This window comes from Pelmatolapia mariae, linkage group LG4 (genome assembly GCF_036321145.2).
Source record: "Pelmatolapia mariae isolate MD_Pm_ZW linkage group LG4, Pm_UMD_F_2, whole genome shotgun sequence".
Taxonomy (NCBI): Eukaryota; Metazoa; Chordata; class Actinopteri; order Cichliformes; family Cichlidae; genus Pelmatolapia; species Pelmatolapia mariae.
In genome coordinates this window covers 32,844,678-32,867,527 of record NC_086230.1, presented here as the reverse complement: position 1 = coordinate 32,867,527, position 22,850 = coordinate 32,844,678, and the positions used below count along the sequence as shown (strand labels likewise).

General features: G+C 41.8%; 1 protein-coding gene across 10 annotated transcripts in view; it reads right to left on the bottom strand.

Annotated features, from left to right (window-relative positions):
• Nucleotides 1-6,551: 6,551 nt before the first annotated feature.
• Nucleotides 6,552-22,850, bottom strand: part of LOC134626544 (RNA binding protein fox-1 homolog 3-like) — a 421,716-nt gene continuing 405,417 nt past the window's right edge. For 7 of the 10 annotated variants that reach the window (XM_063472454.1, XM_063472462.1, XM_063472464.1 and 4 more), the window contains one exon: nucleotides 15,893-21,181. In XM_063472454.1, coding sequence (XP_063328524.1) covers nucleotides 21,137-21,181 — 45 coding nt within the window. In that variant the 3' untranslated portion in view covers nucleotides 15,893-21,136. Of the gene's footprint in view, nucleotides 12,927-15,892; nucleotides 21,182-22,850 lie in introns of those variants that run through there. The other 3 variants (XM_063472460.1, XM_063472461.1, XM_063472459.1) reach the window with 2 other exon arrangements.

Genomic DNA, 22,850 nt, shown 5'->3' with positions numbered 1-22,850 from the left:
TCATTTATATACAATGACACATGACATATCACTTTTGCGTCACGAAAAAATTTGAATATTATAAAAACACTTTTCTTTATTGAGTATCTTAGTTTGGCCTCCATCAGTTTCTGAAGATTGCCGTGTTGTGATTGGCTGAGGAGGCAGCTATGGGAGTGACAGTGACCCTCAGTCCCTCCAACTGCTCGTGTCTCTTCAAACTTAGAGACAAGTTCCTGTCCCGTCTCCAGGCTGATTGTCCTGAAGCTTCTCAGGGATTCAGATTGATGCCCAAGGACTTCAAATCCTCCTTGACAGGTTATTTGTATCCAAGTTTATCTCAAATTATTTCCTAAAATCAGCCACAAAATACTGAAAGAAATGGATGGTTGGCACTGATGCTGTAATTACATGAATTACAGCATCAGTGTGGCATGGAGCGATCAGGTTGTGGCACTGCTGAGGTCTTATTGTGATGGCAGAGATCATTTCGTTTTAGTTACTATAATAACTGTGATGCAGAGACAATACATCTATTACAAAAAAAGGAGATCACATGTGCATGTTTTCTGCTAACTTTTTCATAATGAATCTAAAGAAAAATGAAACACATGAAACTGTAACACAATGTTTTCAGTTTATTAGCAGGATCGGTGGTTTTTATGTCCACACGGTGATAGAATAGCACAAAAATATGAGGACTGTTGCTCTGTGTGCTGTTCACGAAGCAGCTGGACACAAAAACAGTTTTTTATGTCATTAAGTTTCTTTTGAAAAGGACCGCATACAAGAAATGTCTCAAAGAGGAGAGGAGATCCTAGAGTCTGTCCCTGAACGGTGACCTTTCACCTACCGCTCTGTGTTCCTGACCTCTGGGGCCGGCCCGGTCCGGCTCGTCCCTGCGGAGAGGTCAAAGCAAATCAATACAAAGTATTTCCGAGCGATCGCCTTTATCCCGCGGTGAAACAAATGATGATCTTCATAAGAGCGATGTGACGTTGTGACCTTTACAGTCTCAACCCGTTTTAACACCGGTGGGAAATTTTCCATCTAAGCGTTTCATAGCGCTCTCCTATCAAAACACCAAATATCTGTTGGAGGAACGTCGTGCGCCCCTCCAGGAGACGTCAAGAGACTTGGAAAATCAATGCCAAGGCGCAGTGAGGCTGTTAGCTAATACTAACACAGCAATAAACTCTACTTGAACATTCATTTTTTCTACCAGGAAATTCACCCCTGCAGTATAAGTGCAGCTGTAACATTATAACACAGTGGACACGCAGTATGTCTGTGGACACTGATGAACAGAGCATTCATTCAAACAGCAGCAGTCAAAGAAAGAGCGCGGGCCTCGTGTCATCCGAGATTAATCGCTGCGATATAAATACTCGAGCGGGCTGAAGAGCGAACTGTATTACAAGCTGGTTTGGACTCGGCCGTCATTTGGCTCATGAATCATCTTTGTTAATTGTATTTGCTACCAAAATTACACGAGGGAATCCTGTATCTACAAAATTGATGGTGACTACAAATATTTGAGCCGTGTTTTTCTTTGACACCAGCGGGCTCGTCGTTTTGTCAGCGGCCCTCGGCTCCCCTCTGCTAGATGTGCCGTGACTTGATATATTGGGTCTTTTAGCCCCTGCTTTGGCTCAAATCCAAGGCCCATTTGTACAGATGGGGTTTTACGTCGGCCGTTTTAGCAAAGCACCCTCCCCATAAAGCCAAAGTGTCTCATCGCTTCATAATTGTGTGATTATGGTCAATTGCTGCGGTTGGGGTGACAGATTCTATCGGAGCCCAACAGATGCTTTTATCATATTTTAGATCTCCATTTGACCTTAATCAACCGTTACATGTATGAATAAAATGGGGAGATGATATTTCACGGGATCAGGTGTGCGAGAGGAGCAAGTGTGACAGAACGAGGCCGTGAGGGACGATGACACACTTGAAAAGTGATGACGCTGAATGAACTGTACAACAACCAAGGCAGACAGAGGGTGCCACCAGGTGGGAGAGGGTTGACATTACAGCCATTGTTTGAGGATCTGTGAAGTAGAAGGGTATAGCATATGTATTTATTGTTGTATAGAAGGCATTAAAAATGAACCAAAACACAAAAAAATGGCACAAGTGCTCAGCTGAAGGCAAAAACGACACATTTCATTTCGACTCTTCCACAATGTTGATTTCTGAAACACAAACAAAATGATGTTCTGTCAGATGATCTGCCGCCGTCTCAGCCCGTCCCCTGGATCCTTTATTTATTATGAAAGTGTCATTGTTGATGACCAGGGTATTTGATTTGGTAAAAATTTGGCCTATAAGATGATTCATTCCTCGTTCTTTCAGCTACATGTTGCTAAACTTAAATCAGAAATAGGCTGATTTACTCTTGCAGCACTGAAACACTTCAGTGTCCAAGTTTGGCATCAACTTCATGAATACTTATAGAACAATAAAAGTACTTCAGATTTGTTTGCAGACATCAGGAAACAAAGTTAAAAATCTGTTTTGTTGTTAAGGATCCTCATCGGGGGAAAGTGAGCATCTTTACCAACTTAGCGTGCAAACAGTAAAAACTCGAGGTTCGAGGGATCTTTGCCTACTAAGAGTAACTCGAATCTCTTTTCTCAACTGAGTGATTTCTGCCATGTTTTAGGCTTAATAGAACAAAATGACTGCGTCTCTGACTATCCAGCTACCCTGGGAAAAATCTGGAAACTATTCTAATCAGCCCACATCTTTATTCAGATATACTGAGGTGTCAAAAGTCATCGTTAAAGGTGCAGGGGAGGTCATCAACTGTTGTCTTTATAGGCGAAACTCCATCAGAGGCCTGTGCTACAACATATCCAGGACATGTTTTCTAATAATAATACATGTGAAAACACTAACGGTCGCATTACAGCAGAAAATTAACAAGAACAATATTAAGAGATTTAAAATCCAGGAATAATATGAATGTAAAGCATAAAACAAGATGGTCAGAGGTGATGTGGCTATAAAAACAGTTTCTCAGAGTCTAGCTGACAAAGATAAAGTGGTTATAGGTTCTATAGATGAGCTGCAGCACAGCTAAAGGCTCAAGTGCGGTCATGCAAAGGCGGTTATCAACTGGATGGTCAACCCATCTAACCATGAGATCCCAAACTGAAAGGACGAGCACTGTGCAATGTTTACATCCCAGTATAAAAAAAGTGTGTGTGCTTTTAAGCACTTAAACTCTCCAAAATAAACAGTTTAGGTTGATAGAGTCATCACTGTCAGTAGTGAGTAATGGGAAGATTTGGGTATAATTACAGCTGCATGTTCCATTAGATTAATGCATTGTTTAGATTTACTTTTTAGGCTTCTTAGACTGTTTATGCCCTATTCCTTCAGCTGCATCTCAATCTAATATCTAAAGATAATTCAAGTCAGAAACATTTTACATAATGTCAACAAGTAAAATGCTCCGGGGGCTATTTTTAGCATAATGTTACTGTATTACAGCTTACAGAACAATAAAAGTAATGCTTTGTTTGCAGACACCAGGAATAAAAAGCAGGAAATAAAGTTTGTCCTAAAAATCTGGAGTTTTTTTGTTTTTTTTTTAATGAGGGAAAGTCGGGGGGAAGTCAGCATCTCTACAAACTTGAGTTTTCAGAATCTGGACACTTGCACTCTGCACGCTGAGGTTTCAGGGATCTATTTTCTAGAGAATTGATTGGTTAGTAGGTGGTGGTTTGGCACATATTGATCTTTTACCTTGAACATAACCTGCAGGTCAGGTCTGCAGCATGTTACTGTGGGTGATGTACAGTACTGCGCTAAGAAGCAAACCACCATCATAACCCAGAAAACACAAACCTGAAGTTTACCCATCAAGCCCGAAACCCCTGCTACTTAGGGCCTCAGGATGTGAACGCAAACACAATGTCAGAGTTCTTCTCAACATGTGTGCACAAATACATTTTTGCCAAGAGATGTCACCACAGCAGTGAGAAACAGACATAATGTGACCAGGTGAGGCCCAACGTCCAACAACAGTAATGATTTAAGGCATCTGCAAGTGTAAAACAAATATTATTATACATATAAATATATAAATGTAATTAACACTGAGAAAAAATGCGAATGAATGTAAATTAATATACACTCGCTATAAAGCAGTTCACCTTTCGCGACCTCGCTGTTTCACGGATTTTTTCTTTGTGTGCAAATCTGCATGCTTTCTTTTTTTTTCATACAGCGCATTGTGTTCTGTGTCCTGATTGGCTGTAGACCGTTGTCAAAATCTTGCGCCGTGTCTCCTGTACAGTACAGAATGCGTTCAGCTTGTCAGATTTACATAAATCTTCGATTGCTAGCAGTGTGACTCTGAAGTGCTGTACTGTATGTTTGTAAGTTTTCTCCCCAACAAACACAACACTGTCGACGAAACGTTTTGCACCGTCAAAGGCGCCTGCGGTAGCACCCAGAAGGCAGAGGAAGATGCTAACCATCACACAAAAAGTTGGACTTCCTGACATGCTAATGGAAGGTAGAAGTTACCGTATTTTTCGGATTATAAGGCGCATTAAGCGAAACAAAACAGTCAGATAAGTCAAACTTTACTCAGCTCATTCTTCTTGCTTCCTCTACTTCCGTACCATTGATTCATTAATGTGGAATTCTCTTGCAGCTGCTCTATTCCCATGTTCTGGACCTGAAAACAGGGTTTGAGCTTTGGTTTCATTCTGTAATACTGGACTTATTCTTCTACGAAGGTTTGAACTTTGAGGGTGTGTAAACAAGAAAGAAAAGTGTGAAAATGTTCACGCCTGTCTGAGTGTATAAAGTGTGTAGTAAAATAAAGTTGGCTACTTCGCGGATTTCACCAATAGCGGGTTATTTTTAGAACGTAACACCCGCAATAAACGAGGGACCGCTGTATTTACAAAAGTAAACACGTAATTAAATGTACAACCCTGAAAAATGATGGAGTAATCAAAGTAAATGTAATCTAACCTCTTCGCATTAAGAAAGCAGTTTAATTTTTATCCATTAACAGGAGTGATGTCGAGTGATGACATCAGCAGCATGTATTTCTGCTCGAATCAAGCTCCTGTAACCGAATCTTTACTTCAGAGACAAGTTTAAAAAGTTAAACGTAAATGAACGAGCTGACATCTGCCAGCTGCGTAATGTTCGTTGTTGAAGCCTCTTTGTGCTCGATTTTTTCTCTTCTACTCGGTCTCAGATGATAGCGCCCTCTCCTTGATCCCGGTTCTGCTTTAGGTCTCTTCCTGTTAAAAGTGAGTTCCTCCTTCTCACTGTCGCCGAGTGCTGCCAATAGGAGATCATCTGATTATTGATTACTCTGAATTGCTGGCGCGTAACCTTTACTGTGTGGTGATGAGGGGCAGCCAGAGATGTTGTTCCATACTGACTCAACAGCATCCATAATCTCCTTCCACCACATCCCAAAGGTGCTCTGTTGGACTCTCATGATCGAACATTTTGAAAAAATCTTAATGCCGTTAGCTTTTACTTAATTTGCTCATGCTTTTTTTAAATGATTAAAAAAAAGACCAAAACTAAGCAAAAACTGAACAATTTTAAAAAAAGGAAAGCAAAAAATGAAAAAGCAAACTCACTCTGAACCCAACGACTGAAAATGAATTAAAAACTAATAAAAACCACAAAACTCTTTGTCTTTGTCTTGCACAGCGTGTCCAGGCTGCACCGTCACAAAGAGCGAACTCGATGGAGAAGCATCCGGTTGTAGTTAAATATCAGGTTATACACTTGGTTTGGCCTCGCGAGTTCAAAAAACCAAACTGAAGAATATACAGAAAACTGATACGAGTCCTCTCTCAGCTGTTTGAATACTAAAGCGAAAAATGTCAACATGAACTAAAAATAGTTTATTTTTCAGTGTCTTTTTGTCCCCTGCGTGCCCGCTCTCACGTGCCTTCGTCGCCTCCATTAAATGTCAGTTTCGTGTTATTATGTATTATTAATAAGCAGAAAACAGAAACTGGGGCATGTCTTAAACAGCTAATAAAAACGGCGATGTTAAAACAAAAGCACACAAACTGTATTCGCCTACTGAAGGGGAGCGTGTGCGCATTTTGATGTGGCACAGCAGTGACACAAATAACATTTTCTAGATTTTGTTGTGACAAAAAAAAAAAAAAAAATCCCATCTCCCATTGTTTGTAGAGGCTCAAAGGATTAAACAAAGTCAACAGTGATGGAGAGGCACTGATCTTCTGAAGTATTTACATTCGTGTTTTTTGTCTCTCCCGCTTCCCCCTGAAGGTGCGCTTCCATATTTTCCACTCGCGGGCTTCGGTCTTTGAGTTTGTCTTTCTCCGGTTGGGTAAATGGCAGCCTCGGCGACAGACAGGTGCTCTCCATCATGCGGCCCCAGAGGGGCTCTGGCAAAAGACAAATGGGTCTGGAAGCGTGGCCCCGCCCCCGTTCCACCTGGCTCGTGTCATGCGGCGTCGCAGCGTCGTGGGACTTGTAGCGTTACCGCGAGCCCCGGCGCGTCCCAGCATCCAGCAACTCATCACTCACCACAAAACAGCGGAGACGTGGAGGCTGAAGTAGACAAGTTTATTAATGATAATAATGAGGATGATGAGGATGATGATAATATTAATAATTAGTCATAATTATAATAACGTTAATGTCATAATAAATAGAACTCTTCATCTGAAGCACGTAAAGAGAAGCATACAGAAAGAGAAAAAACAAAAACACAAAGTTCAGAGTACAGAGCCAGAGGAGGGGGCGGGGACTTCTAGAGACTTTTTTTTTTTTAACCTTTCAATATATCCATTTAATTTTTTAACATTTTTTTAAACTTTATTTAACTGGAACATTTACAAAAGGAGAAAGAGTTAGATTTTAAAAAATCCTTATAAATAAATTTCGTCATTATTAGAACAAAATACAAGATTTCAGGGGAGTCAGAGGATGGTTTTTTTTTTTTTTTTTTCTTTTCCCCCTGAAAGGACAGCCGGGGGCGGGGTAGGACGGAAGAGGAAAAGAAAGGCAAAGGTCATTATGTACAGAACACCAGGAATACAAAAGGGGACCGGTCAACTCACATACTAGAAGGCTGGGGGCAGGGCAGGGGCGGGCAGGGCAGGGGCGGGCAGGGGGGGATTGGGATGGTAGTACTGGGGCGGGTGTGCTGGAGGCGGGGACAGGGCAGGGGACTCTCAGAGGGGACATCCTGCTAGTGTCACAGCTCAAGCAGTTGTGCTCAGGAAGATCAGGACCAGTTCGTTATACTAAAGGCATCTGAAGGAAGGAAGGAAGGAAAGAAGGGAGGGTCACTTCAACCCCACCCCCACACACACACCCACCCCCGCTCCATCCCACTGTTAAGGCGCAGGCTGGAGTTTTAGACAGAACAAATGGATGCAGATGTAAACTTGGAAGTTCAGACTGTGCACCAGCGGACAGAGACAAACAGCCACAGTTAAAACGACCCCAAAAAAACAAAAACATGAAACAAAAAGTCCCTAAAAATTTTCATGTATCCTATAATCCAGACTTGACCACTGGAGTAAGAGACATTACAAACATCTAACTACTCAGATTACATCATTTAAAATGTAGTAGATACTTTTCATATTGACACGGATCAAAAGACTTTTTTTTTTTGTTGTTTTTTAACTGTTCGAGCACAGCTCCCGTGAGGCTTGGTGAGCACGTTTAAAGGAAGCTTTGTTCACAGGAGCTGTTCTCAGTCAGAAAATGTGACAAGATAACTTCATGCAATGAAAGCTACTAGGACAGAATTCTACCCGTAAGCAGGATGAGCTCTATTCTTTACACGTACCAGCAAAAAGTTATAAAGGACAACATTTTCTCTCTCACTCCGTCTGGTTTTTTTTTTCAAGATAATTCAAAAGTTGGCCAAAAGTCATCTGTAAAGCTGTTTACACACTCGAATACTAAAGAGGAAGCGATGTACCCACGTTGTGTGCACACGTGTAGCGTCGTTGTTTTACTGGGCAGGAATGCAGGTGAAAATTACCTTGAAGCTACGGCTCTAACGTGGTGTTCAGACCAAACATGAAACAGAGTTTCACTTTGTGTGACTCTCATGAATGCGGTTGCTGGTTTTGGATCATTTTGCAACCCCTAAATATTCACCCCAGCGACCGATGGGACGCCCGATTCCAGATTTCCTCTGAAACTTTCTCCAAACTCTTCCTTTTTTCCCCCCCTCGCATCTCTCGGATGCTGAGTCAGGTGGAAGCAGCTGATCGGCTTTAACAGCACAGCTTGAAGTGAATTTCTCGCTGAAACCCCGCAGCTGTTTATTTGCCTCTATTTTCGCCTCACCCGGTGCAAATCAGTTTGAATTTGCACCTTTTGCATAGACTGTGTGTATCAAAATTGGTCTGAACACGTCATTAGATTTAGCGATGGTTTAGTGATATTTGCTCATCATAGTCATGTAAGTTGTCCAGTGTGACGTAAAAACTCTGTTTTCATTCTTTGTAAAACTTTTTTTTGTTTTGTTTTGTTTTTTTTAGTACAAGGTAGAAAAAAAAGAGGGTTGGGTTCATTTTTAAATGGAGTCATCACTCGGTTTTCCCAGCGGAGGGGCACCAACGCCGTTTGCAGCACATGTAGCAGAGCAGCATCATGGAGTCGAGGCGTGTTTCTATTCTAAGTGTTTCTGAAATACATTGCTGGAATACTGAACGGTGACCACATCCTTAGTTATTTTATATATCGCTCTAAAATACTGTGTACTTACATATCTATAAAAGAATACTGGCCCATATAAATCCTCATCAGAATGTCCTGCTGCCTAAACACTGGTGTGAGCGCCGGCCTCAAAAATCCAGCGGACTCTAAAGAGAATTGCACGAAATCCCGAACTACTCTTACTAAAACTACGACGACTACTGTGACTAATATTGTTCAGAGGAAAAACTAGAGAAACGGTTATACTGACTGTGAACCACTGTACTGTAAAAATTCAAGTTAGCAGTTAAGAACTAAAACCGTGGCAGCCTAATATATTACATGCGTGTCTGCATCACCGCCCCATAGAAATGCTATATATTGACCTCTGACATCAAACGCAATAAAATGAGCAGAGGTGCAGTGTAGTATCGTGAGTGTGTGTGTGTGTGTGTGCCAGATGTATCTGCAGAGCTTCGTTGTTGGCCAGAAACCATTAAAATCCCAGCAGGGAGCCACACTGTTGTCCTTTATTACCACGGAAACACACACTATAGTTTACTCTGACCTGAACCCACACACACACGTCTGCTGCCACAAATACTCACTAGAGCACCAAATGTGGATTAATCAGCTGCTGGAAACAGTCCCTAAGTAATGCACTTCAGTTTGAGCAATGCTTACAAAAAGTATAGCGGCCAGCTGCTTTCTCGGTTTTAAAGGGGACTTATTTTAGGTTTATATCATATATGTGAGAGATTGCTGAAGCCTTCGTTTAATTAGGCGAACGTGTGTTATTGTAATCCCTGTGAGCTGAAAGCTTGAAGCGTTGGATCTCCTTACACGGTCGTCTCGAGAATCTCCCCTCTCCTGACGCTCTGGGAGCCAATCAGAAAAAAAAGTAGGATTTTAAGACTAAAGGCGCCAAAACGGCTTTTCCAGGAGCGGCGTAACGAGCCAGGATGCGATCGATACGAGTTTTTTAAATATGCGAATCACACATAATAGATTCTTGTCTTCACTATAAACCAAGAGACACAGTCAAAGTGGAAGTCAGAAAAACAAGAAAAATCAGAAACAAACATTTTTTTTTTGTCTTGTGATGAGATTTGCTGACAAACTTAAAATGCATAATAATACCAGTGTTATCCGTTTAGGTTTTATCAGCTAGGAGTTGACTAGAAGAAGTAGAGAAAAGTGCTGTCTACCCAGAATGTGCCTATCACACATGACATCAAGTGTTCTTGTTGCAGAATGCATAGATATTTCAGTGGACAAAATCCGAACATCTGACCAAAACCTAACGTTCGTTAAAAAACAAACGACAAACTGTGGCTCTTTATCGCTGCTGATCATGTAGTGACCATTTAGGTTTCCCCCTTTTTCCTTTCAGAGAAGCTCTGCTTTCCACAAAGTTGCCATCGAAGTAAAACTCCAGCCTGCTCCTGCGTTGTTTCTGACCTACCGCGGGTCTGTAGTCCCGTAAGTAGGCCAGAGGAACCGCGTGACTCTCGGAAACAAACCTACAGGTATGAAGACGCTAAGCCTGCGTGTGATCGCTGCATGGGAGAACGAATGACCGACTTTACCCCAATTAGACTTCACGACAGTTAGTTGGCATGATATAGATACTCTGTAATATATGAGAAGCTGTCTACGGATGAGCAGAGGTCGCGTGGGTAGGAGCCCTGATTTAGAACAAGTACATTTTTTTTTTAACCTGAAATAAGATGAAGTTAATCAAGAAGTGTGAGGTGAGATTTACTGTACAGGATATTAACAGTACACACTGTAGTTTTGTACAGGAAGTCAGGAGCTTAACCTAGTCTTACCCTCTTGTAACAACTCACACAAAACCACTACCAAGTAGTGTACCCTGAACTCTCAAACAAAGTTGTGCTTCACCCGAACCCGCTCGCCTCTGATAAAGTTTCTCCTCAGGGCCAGCAGGTTGTTTCCAATACGCAATAAAACCGCCCGCCCACCAGGGTCAGCGCCAGAACAGCGGCTCATAAACCGAGGCAGCTGCCGCAGGAAGCCGTGAGCCGGGCTTCATCAGCGAGGCTCGTTACGTTAGCGGGAGAGCGAGCTCTACCTCGGCGGTGATGAGTGAATAAAATCTGGGTCACGTCAATACACATCCGGGCTCCGCCGTCATCACCGAGTCCCGCTGTCTCCTGATCAAAGAGCACTGAGACTGTGTGTTCAAATCATGCTTTGGTTCAAGTAAGAAAAGAAAAATCAATATTCATAAACTTTTTATCCCACTAAACCTTGCGCTAATTAGCAAGTGTTGGAGCTCCGGCGTAGGGCCGGAATTAGCGCGCAGATGTGGTTCTTTTTGTGAAGTGTCTGAAAGTGGGATGTGGTGTTTTGCTCAGAGTGGGGCACAAAAAAAGAGGGAAAAAAAGCAGTTTGGGGATTGTGTGTGATCCTGCCTGTGTTGTTAACCTGTGTGTGTTTGTGCACAGTATACATTTGCTTGTGTGGTAAACGTGGGATTCGGGGGCGATGTCGGGGGAGATCAGTTCACACTATCACCGTCACACTTTCAATCATATAACACATGATCACATGTTACAGTAAATATCAGGGACATATTTAGTGGGAGGGGTCTGATATCTATGTTGGGGGCCAGAGGCTTTCCTGCCCACCCCCTCTATTCCCTGACATCACCACAGCCCATATAATAGATATGTATATATATTTATATACAGAAAAAGAATACATACTTATTGGACACCCTAGACATTAAAGTACATTCAAAAACTGAACCAACATTCTTGATTTAACACGTTTACAGTGATTTTTCCTGATATAAAGAATTAAGGTTTCGCTTCCACCAAATTAAAACGTTTTTTTTTCCTGTTTAAAACTTTCAGTGCTGCAAAAAAATACAAAAAACACACAAATAAATATTCTCAGAATACACGGACAAAGAAAAGTTGACACATTTCAGCCCTAGTTCCTCGATTACCGTTGGATGGGCACTACTGTATTTCTATAATGTTTTATCTAGCGACATAAGTCTATATGCCTCAGGCTTGTGTTTTGGTTATGCACCTGCTGATGTAGTACGATGGGATTATTCGATTATAATTCAATTTGTTACATGGACGTCGATGAGTTATTCTCGTCAGGTGGAAACGTGCATCCTTGGTAGTCGTACGCACCTTATCGCCGCGTTGGTCTGACAGTTTGTCCGTTGGTGCGGAGTGACGCAAAGGCTTGGGCTCGGAGTCTGGCAGGTGAGTAAAGTCGGCGACGTCTGCGCCGTGTTCTCTAACTAGTCCTTAGTCAGTGACCTCTGCTGGGGCGTGGAGAGGGGCAGACGGGGAGGCTCGGCTTTACACCGTCTCACCGTCCCGCCGTGGCTCACCCCCCCCACTCCCCAACGCTGTAAACCAGTGATGCTGCCCATTGGGGAGGGCGGGGATGCCCAATGGTGCTGCCGGGAGGAAGTGACATCACAACAGTATCCACGGGGGACGCTGCTAACGCTAGGCGCTGCAGGCCAGTGACACCGCAACAAGGAGGAAAGAGCGTCATCACCGGCCCGAGAAGGAAGGAAGGAAGGAAGGAAGGAGTTTTGGGGAGGTTGGAAGGAAGAAGGCGGAGCAGTGAGACCAGGAGGTTGACCTTTGACTCCACCCACAGGAAGTACAGCATAGAAAGTGCTTCTGCCTGGATGCCGAGCTCTCCCTGCCACCTTTTCTGTTTTGTTTTTGTTTTGTTTTGTAACATTTTTTTTTTTCAAACACGACCTCGGCGACAGAGCAGTGTGCCACAGAGAGAGGAGGGGGGGCGGGGCTCCTCCCTCCTCCTTCCTGCATACCACAGAATCAGCATCAAGGGCCAACTGTTCATCTCCCTTACCAAAAAACATAAAAACAGATTTGTACATATATACTGCTTTATACACACTTTTTTTTACCATTGTAAATCACAAAAGTATAGAAAAATAAAATGTTTTATAATAACGGGACACTTTTCATTCTCTCTCTGTCTTTTTCTACCCGGCAAAAAGGTGGTCCCTGGTGGAAACTGGCTCACTCCGTCTGTCAAGTTTGTGGCTGGTTTGACACCACTGCCGCGGCGCCACTTTGTACGCCTCCCGTCTTTCCTCGCCAGCCTCAGTAGAGGGACTCCTCCTTGTCTTCTTCTTCTTTTGTTATTTTCTTAAAGCTAGTTCTCCTCTCTTCGTTGTTTTCATCTGTGATGTCCATCAATACTGAGTACAGCTCTTCATTTTGTATTTACTAGAAACAGGGGAGAGAAGCGGGGAGACGGGTGAATATGCAGAAAGTTATGCTTCTGATAGACATGCATAATGAGAGGTGCTGTGAAGAGTCAGTGTGCAGCAGCTCGGTGCAACTTTATGCCTCTCTGAGTAAGTTTTTTGGGGGCGAGGATCGTGTCGCCGAAAGCATAGTTCTCTGAGAGAAACCAACACTGGTAAACATATGGAACAATGTATGGAGTAAACAACCCGCGCTCGCTTTAAAGCCCCCTCCGCCCCATCTGTGCAATGTACACTAAAAAAGTTCAGAAGTTGAGGTTAAGACACGGCGTCGAAACCGCCAACAGGAGCCACAGTGTTTACAACTCAACTTCGAAAAAGTTCGGGAGCTCGGCGTCGTTCGCGTTTCATCGCGCTCTTGTAATGCGGCATAAAAGAAGTGGGAGTAGAGGTCTCACGCCTGCCAAAACCAGAGCTACTGCTCTCCCCAGGATAAAGATCAGAGCGAGCTGTAATCGTGCGAGTGGAGATCGGCAGTTTGGCAGCGCAAAGTGAAAAGTCTCAGCGTATAATGGGGCTGGATGGAAGCTGGGGAGAGAGGGGTGGAGGGGTGTGGGTGAGGCGAGTGTCCCGGGACCCTCGTCGTGACAGATGCTTCCTAATTCACAGTGATCTTCAGCAGCTCTGTTGAGCTTCTGATGAAAAAATAAATAAATGAAAGAAGATGAGGCTTTAATTTCAGAATGGCTTTGTAGTGCACCACCCCGCCCAGTCCCCCCACCATCTCCTAACCAGCAGAGACAAACAGTCAAACAAGTGGCGTGCTCAATCAGCCTCCACCCTGCACCCCCGCCCCAATCTAGCTCTTCCCAGAGAGGAACTGGCCCAAGCTTTTCCTCTCCTCTATCTATTCTATACCTCGGATTTACTGAGCGCTCGCTGGGGACCCGCCATACAAAAATATCCACATGCGGTCTTACGGCTCAGCAGGGAGGGAGCACAATAGCGCTGCAGCTACATATAGGCCTCGCTGTCAGGCAGCCTGGAACTGGAAAGACTGCAGACACAAATATATTAATCACCCACGGATGTGAAGGATTCAGGGGAGGGGATGGTTCAGGCGTGAGAGCCTGTGCTGCTTTCACTCATAGTTTGTGAAGTCTTCTTAACAGTGTGCATGTTAGCTTTGAGCCCTGCGGACAGTTTGGGGTTTATTTCCTCAAATTTTAATCTGTTTGCCACAGTGCAATGAAGGGGAGCGGACGCTAGTTTGGATGTTGCTGGAACGTTACACGGACTAAACAGTCGCTGGATCATCATTAAGACAAAGGCAGAGTAGGTGAAGATCCTTAAACACTGTCAGCGCTACGGAAAATAATCTTTGGCTTTGAGCTCTGAAACCCGCCCTTCGAAATCCGAGGTGTGTAATCACAGCTCAGAGGGGTTTGAAGCTTATTTATGCTGCTCATCACTAGCAGAAGTGAAGCTCGCAACACAGAACTTATCCAAGTCCTCAACACCTTCAGCTGCACGCAACCGCCTCCACAGCGTCATCAGGTAGCTAACCGACAGCGTCCATCCACATCATTTTCCCCTCACAGTTTCTCCCTAACAGCATAAATGATAGTGAAGGTCCTCAAAAACACCACATACTCCTGAAAATAATCTTTCGTCTAAGGTTAGAGGAGACCTGCTGAAACCAGCTAGTTGGTGTAGCTTCTGAAGCTTATTTTGGCTGCCCGTCATAAGCAAACAAGTTGATGCAACAAGGCAACAAGTCTGAAACCGACCTGATTGGCTCCCATGCAACCTTTTTCATCAGTTACCTCAGCGGTCCCCAACCTTTTTTGTGCCACGGACCAGTTCAATGTCAGACAATATTTTCACGGACCGGCCTTTAAGGTGTGGCGGATAAATACAACAGTATAATAATAAACGCGAATTCACTGTGTAATTATGTAACTTTATTAGCAGCACCCTCCTAAAATGCGCCAACAACATTGAGCGTAGCATCCTCCTCTCTGCCCCTTAATGATCTGGTCGTTATGGTAACACCTAAATATTCCTTTCAAAATAAGACACACAACTACAACACGGGAAACGACCCAGGGAAACCGAGTTGACGCTAAAAACCCTGAAAACCATAAACTTCACACCCGAGCCTCAACTCTCGCAGCCCGGTACCGATCCGTGCCTCAGGGATTGGGGACCGCTGAGTCACCTGACCAAAACAACCAATCACAACAGCTGATTCAGTCTAGCACCAACCTTTCAGTTTGTGGTGTTCACGGCCTTTCATTTTTGAGTTTATTGTATTATTATATTTCCAGTGTGACACTACAGCTTCAATATATTCATTTATTTTCCACAATTTATTATTAACCTTGTGCTCTACATTACCCATTTCCTGTTTGGATCTTTGGATCATTTGAGCGTGATCAGTTCAGTCTGTCAACCAACACAACTTATAATCACAGGAATACACGACAGTGGACTCTCGAGCAGTTACCTCAACTTAAATTAATAATAATCTAATTGTTTTAATCTTTTGTCTCCCCGCTGTTTGATTTTGTGCCACAAAGGAACAAAACGGCAACTTTAAAAAAACTGAAATAACAAGTGCAAAAGTGCTACACATAGCAATAACTTATTCTACGCTTAAATCTCAATGAAGCGCGAGTCATTACAGAAGAAAAGATCTGTACTGACTATTATTGTTAACTGACTTTGGTTGGTAGGAAATTTAGACTGTGGTGAGAAAGTCTTAGATTGACAACAGCAACAACAACATCCATGTGTGAAGGCAGACATGATGATCATATAACTGCTTTATTCTGACACTCAGAAAACAATCAGAGGTTACTTATATATATGTCACATATTGACAACAAAAGAATTCATGAATAAAGAAAAGGCTCATAATAGTATACTTTTAGCTATGAAATTAACCCAAAAGAAAATTACTTTACACCTTTCAGACAATATATTTTCATTATAAAGAGAACATAGAATTCAAGAACAAGTTCAGCTGAATTGAAAATACACAGATGACCCCACTTCATATAGGAATACATATAAAACAGTTACTCAGAGAATTGTGATATAGTGTGTGTGTGTGTGTGTATATACATTTAAATGTATTTACAAGTACAGTAACTTTTTTGCTTGGTTTTCTTTTGTACAAATATTTTAGGTGGATTAATAAATTCACCTGCCAGCTTATCAGGGCTTAGTGAATACCTATAAATATAAACGATGGATGAAGAGTATTTTCAGCTGATATGTAAACATATATACTACTATTAATAAGTACCAACACATATTTGGATCAATTAGAGGTCTAGTTGCATATTAAGCTGGTTGTGGAATACAACTAAAGCAAACAAACCCAAAAATATTAAAGTGTTTGTATAATAAATTCACATTTAAGTTACCTTTGACTTACATAAGCATAATAAAAACGGCTCAGACCTCTACAATACTGACTGCCAGTTATTAATGTTATATCTTAACATTTAAGCCTTGATAAGCTGACACTGAAACGGTTAAACAATGCTTATTTTAACTTTTTCTGTAAACTGTTGACAAACCCGTGCAGACTGATAGGAGCAATTCCAGATGACAGTACTCAAAGTTGTCCCCGGAATAACATGACGGAGGGGGAAAAAGTGGATGTGCATCCCCAAATAAATCTTCATGTTCCCTTATTTGGACTGCACGTGCTCATGCTAATGCTTCGGCAAACCCTACATATATTATATTTTTCAAAATCATCAAATGTGTACATGATGAAAATCACTGAAACAAAGTTCAACTTACAGCGTAAATCTTGATTTTAGATGAATCCGTATCCAGTTTTATATAGAATGTGATCATTAATTCGTTTTCATTTAAATCACGGGTCTCAAACTCGTGGCCCGAGGGCCACTTGGAGCCCACGACACCCCTACTTATCAAGGCCGTATGTTAATATGAAGAAATATAATGTAATTTGATCCTTGAAGTTACTTCTTTGTTGGGAGGATTTGTTTGTTGTTGAGTGCAATGTTAAAATAAGATCTTTAAAAAGCAAAAAATGATTTTCATTTTTTTCAGGGGTCTCATTCAAGTTTGAGACCCCTGCATTAAAACAACAGAATCTGTTGTTTCTTAAAAATATATTTTTTATGTTTGTAAACTCTGATCATTTATAGTAGTTTTGTAGCATAAAAGTGGCAACTCAAATTACAAAGTAGTCCCCACAGTTGATAAATTCTTCTGTTGTCTATGAGAGCGTAGTTTGTGATCTCCAAGTTGATTGGCTAATAATCTATGGTTTGGACAAATTTGAGGTAATTTCTACCTTAACACAGAATACCTTTTGACATTGTTCTGACAGTGATCAAGCTTCACTTTCAGCCAGTTTTCATGTACAATCACTGTATGGCAAAGCATTAGCATGTGCACTCAGACCACTCAGGAAATTGGACGTCCAAAATTCCTCATGAGGTAAAATAAATGCTGGAGCATGATCAGATCGTCATTTTTTCATTGCCACCGATATCTTTTATGAGGTCAGAGCGTATGTGTCGTCATGTTATTACAGGACTGTAAGAGTGAAGTCATGCAAAACTGTTAGCTTACTGCAAACTACAGTGTTTTAGCGAACTGCATTCACTTCCCCCGTCTCTCTCCTCCCTCACACTCTCAAACATTCTAATGCATATATATATATATCACATAGGCACACACATTCAGCTCTAAAAAAGAAAAAAATCTATTTATCTATTTCATTCCAGTCTAATAGTGGTCACTAACTGAACGCCCACACGTGTACTCTGCTGCCGAGTTTATGTGAGAAACTCCTACAAATGTACAATCAGTTCTCCCGTTTGAAAATGGTAAAAATAATATTCAAAGTTTGTTCTATAAAAACCCCAAACGGTGCGGAGCGTACGTACTAGCATACAAAAGGAAGAATAATGTTTGTTTACCTACATAAAGACTTTTCTTTTACTTATGAGATAATGGGTGTTTTTTTCTTTTTTGATATACAACATTACTCTATATCATTTTAACATCTTGACTAAACATAACTAGCTGTATATGATACTTTTTTTTTATAAATATATTACATCTCAGAAAGAAAAAAAGGAAAACAAATAAAGTGCAACAAACAGATATTTTTTTAAGACCACAACACTTTGAGTGTGAGTACATAGAAATTAAATATTATTGGCAAAAGCTTTCAGTTGCATTTCCGTAGCTGCACTTAAATCTCGACAGCTAACAGCGGCTACACAGAGAGTTTCTTTTAAATCCACCTCACGCAGCACAAAGTTGTAATAGAAGCCAATGCAATGACTGCATGTCGACTAAGAGGCGAGTAAGTCTGCACTCTACACACATTTACATTGTGTCTTCTAACTCCTGGGTGCTTTTATATATAATATCTTCCTGGACTTGTGTGTATACAGTGTAAAATGTGTTATACAGTATATGTCTTAATATATATATAATACAGTAGTTTTAGTAAAGAACAACAGTACAGTCTTTATTTTATCATCATGGGGTCTCTGCTTAAAGAAAAAACTCAAAAATTAGCTCTTCCGAAACCTGCTGGTTGTGTTAGAAAGGAAACTGTCCTGCCGGCTGAGAAGTGAGTAGCACTGTATTCGAGTTTGTGAGTTTCAGTTAGCTTATCCTGAGGTAAAACATTTTGTGCAATGCTTAAAAAAGAGACCGGTGACTTGTAGAAGAACAGCCCTCTGTCAGGGTTAACCCACCTCAGTGCTGTGTCATTCCCGCGTGTGTGTGAGTCCGTGTGACAGATGGGGGGTGATCTGTACACAAGGTTTACGCTAACCCCACACGTGTTGTATTAGTGAGAATATGCAACCGTGTCTTCTGCAAACTCACTTCACATGCGACTATTCTGCTTTTAACAATGGCGTTTTGGGGAAACGTACACTGCAGACACACAGAAACCGCTGCACAATGTTATGCAAATTTTTGATTAACCGATTTACCCATTTAGTCAGTGAAGTGTGAAGAATAAATTGTTTGCGGGGCTTATCGTGACTTCCCAGAGCCGAAAGCGATGTCTTCAAATTGTCTCGTTTGCTCAACCAAAAAAGCCAAAACAAAAGATGCTCAGTTTACAATAAGACGCAGCAGCGCAGCCTCGCTTTTGAAAAGCTGGGAGCATTACTTTGTCTGTCAGTAGACTAATCAATTATTTGACTAATCCTGCACATCAGACATGTAATAAATTCCACTGCAGGTTTTTGGTTCATATGACAAACATGATATTTAAAAATGAAATCTCTACATCCTGTTCCCAGCGCACGATATCGTTATGGATTCCCTGCACTCGTGTTTCAAGTGTAATTAATTTACCCAAAACAAACAAAGTTAAAGATGAGCTTTACTGACTTTATAATTATATTTTTTCTTTATAAACATCGTTACTTTAAGACTGAGGCCAAATATTTCAATTCGTTTTCTTTCCGCGAAGCATGAACATTTATTTGTTTAACTTTCTGTGCGGCTCGTGTTTCAAACGTGTTGCAGAGTGCCCTCTGGTGGACAAACCTGGTCACAGCGTGTTACTCTCATTGCTTTTTAGCTTTTAAATGTTTTTTTTTTTTTTTTTAAATCAGGCAATACCGATAGACTGGCAAATACCCGACATTTGCCCGACGGTAAATCGGCTGGATTTTAATGCAAATTCTAGATTCCCATATTCCAGTGCCTGGTCCCTTTATCCTTTCGAGCAGGTGTTCCCAAACTTTGGAATTCTGAGGATCGCACAGTGTGTTGGCGCTGTTTCATTTCTTTTTGCTGGTTTGTAGTTTTTTTTTAAGGACTTGTGTTAAAACCAGTGCTGGGTAGGGTTTGGTCTGCTTCGATGGCTACAACGACACAAACTGTGCTTACAACGTGTACGCCTCAGAAATGTGTTGATGCGATGCTACAAAGACGAAAACTAAGTACACTCATGAGCTGAGCTCCAACAACTTTGCAGATAAAGTTCTGTTTACGAAGAACTTTTCAGCCAATTCGGAACTTTTGTATAATGTCTCCTGCGGTTCTGGAGGGGCGGTGTAAAGCAGAAGAACTCATTTTATCTCGCCTGGGAGAAAAAAAATTTACTGGAACAGGATCTAATAAAAGACAACTATCCCTTAAAGTAATTTAAGGCAGCTTAAAGCACATGTTTCATGGTCCTATCAAATTTCTAAAAATACCAGTGAGCATGAGATAAGATGCGAACACAGGCCGCCGGTGGGAAATGCAAATGCTCATCCCCATATTTACATTCGGCTGTACTTATATGAATCGCTGCACGTCAACACAGCACAGCCGGTGTCACATTTCCCCCAAAACACAGCAGCTAATGCAGAACAGTTGCATATAAATGCACGGTGCTTTGCACGAGACCGGGCTGGCATATGAGCATTGTGAGTTCAAGACAGAAATCTGACCTTCATGACCCTTTACTCTGCATGCTGTCATACCACATAATACAGCTTGTAAGGCTCCACTGCAAGTGCACAACAGTAGGACACTCCAATGTTTGAGGGAAAAAAAAGAAAGCAATCAGAGCAGTGCTGTCTTTGAACTAAGAATTACCAAGGCATGCTCGTCAGCATTAAGACTGAGTTCTGTACTTCTGCGTGCTGGATGAGTCAAAGATTCGATGATAAAAGCTGGGAAAGGAATTAAATGGGATAGATCAGTGTTCACCATCAACCTGATTTCTCTTTGTTGTGCGTATACACACACACACACATATATATATATATATGTATATAGGATAGAAATGCCCCAGTATATTCTTAGTCAGATGACAGCAGCTGCATATACACACCTCTGAGCATGCACCATGCGTGCTGCAGTAGGCTCACATTGGTTATGGTGACACAGCACCCATATACAGCAGTCAAGATAATGCACATGTGCATAAAACTTTCCAAAAGAAAACCAAAAGCACAAAATGAATACGAAACAAGAGCAGACCAATGATGACATCAAAAAGGTTGTTGTAGAAATATCTGCTTGCGAGTGTCAGGGGAGGGGCTCAGCATGTGGACCTGGAAGCTTTTAGTTAGATTTAGCTCTCCGCCAAGGACTGGGTGATCGCTCGTTTTGTGTTTGTCTTTGTATTTTATTTTTTTAAAGAGAGGATTTTTTTTCGTTTGTTTGTTGTGGGTAATGTCTCTGTCTTTTCTCGCTTTTTTCTTTCTTTTAGTAGGGAGTGAAGCGACTGTACCCTCCTCTGTATAGGCTAGCCTGCAACATCAAAGATGAAAAAGTACCAATCAGTATTCAGGTGACAGCTAGAGTCGGTTTCTCTTTCTCCACAAATTTCCTTCCTTTTAACTTATTGAGTTTTCATATCGGAATAAGTTTTTCAATACGTATAATCTCGACACAGATTGAGAGTTTGAGACACTGAAGCCAATAACGGGTTTTGTTGAATAAATTCCCTGATTGCATACAATCCGAGTGTGTGTTAGGAACGGGAGGTAAAGTGGATTGTTGGATTCGGAGCTTAACTGGTGCAATTCATACAGAGGAAATTGTTTATATGCATGTAGATAGAGCACTTTCTAGAACGGCGAATACATTTTGATTTCATTACGCTTAGAAATAAATTGAAAAACAGAGATTTTTGTCCTTTTACTTGAGGAAAATGATTCCTTTTACGGCCGTAACAATATCAGAGATTGGACTAAAGCAGAATAAGTTCTGAGAGGTTTAATCACGGCTCCTTTTCAAGTCTGGCAGAGGTGTCTGCACCTTTCTGGAGGGCCAAACCACCACAGGATATTAGCCCTTAGATTTAGCACCATGCTCAAGATATCTAGGGCAGACACACATAGAGCATGCAAGTGGGCCTATGCATGCACACCTGCACATGCACGCACACACACGCAGTCCTTCTTCTCATCTTTCGGTGGCTCTGCTGCAATTAGGAATTCAGGCAAACTCCAAAGGCTACCGAATGTCTTCAAAGGCTAATTTTGCCTAATTTCGCAGAGCCCTCTTGCTTGTACAAAACTTTCATCCGTACGAGATGCTTCTGTAAGCTGGAAATGAGTAAAGAGAATTTCCAACCCCAACCTCAGAGGAACTAATTATTGTATAGCTTTTAAATGCAAAAAATGACTCCTCGCTGCTGGAGAACCATTAATCAAATATGATTAAAGAATTAGAAACCAAACTGGTCTTTTCTCTTTAGCTTAGGAGTTTATTAGATGTTGGCCTCAGCACAGCCTGCATCCCAGTAGCCTCGCCATTTGTTCAGCGCCCCGTGAACCCACGAGCACACACACACACACAAACAAGCCTGCGTTAGCTCCCTGAGCTCCCAACACACACCACATTAGATATTTTTTAGGGTCCAGATCCTGACTTCTACATTCGCTGAGAGGACGATTAAAGTGTCAGAGGAATGGAAGGAAATTTGGAGGGAAGAGAAGAAAGAATAAAAAACATTCAAGCACATTTTTTAATTAAGTAAATGAAGAGGAAAAAGAAATGTCTTAATTAATGAAAGCTTTTAGCTAGCAGCTGCACCGGGGAACTGTACGCTTCTTTTTTTAAAGTTGTTGAAAAATCGCATGCATGCTGTAATGATGAATTTGAGTCATTTCTCAAGCTGAGAACACGCCACCGATCAAGCTTGTGGGCAGGAGAGGAGGGTGAGACAACTCCCTCCCTCAGTCTCGCTCTCTCTTTTATGTCCCACGGCACACTGCTGCATGCGTTTGATGGGCCTTAATCTCTAGGTTTGGTCTGCGAGCCCGGCCCCAACCCCCTCCTCCTCATCATCCTCCTCGCCGTCGTAAAACAAAACCAAAGAGAAAAAATCCTTGTTTGTTTATCGTCACTTTTCATCTTTGATGTTACAGTAGCTGCAAAAGCTAGCTAAAAACAGACATTAACAGTTCGACCT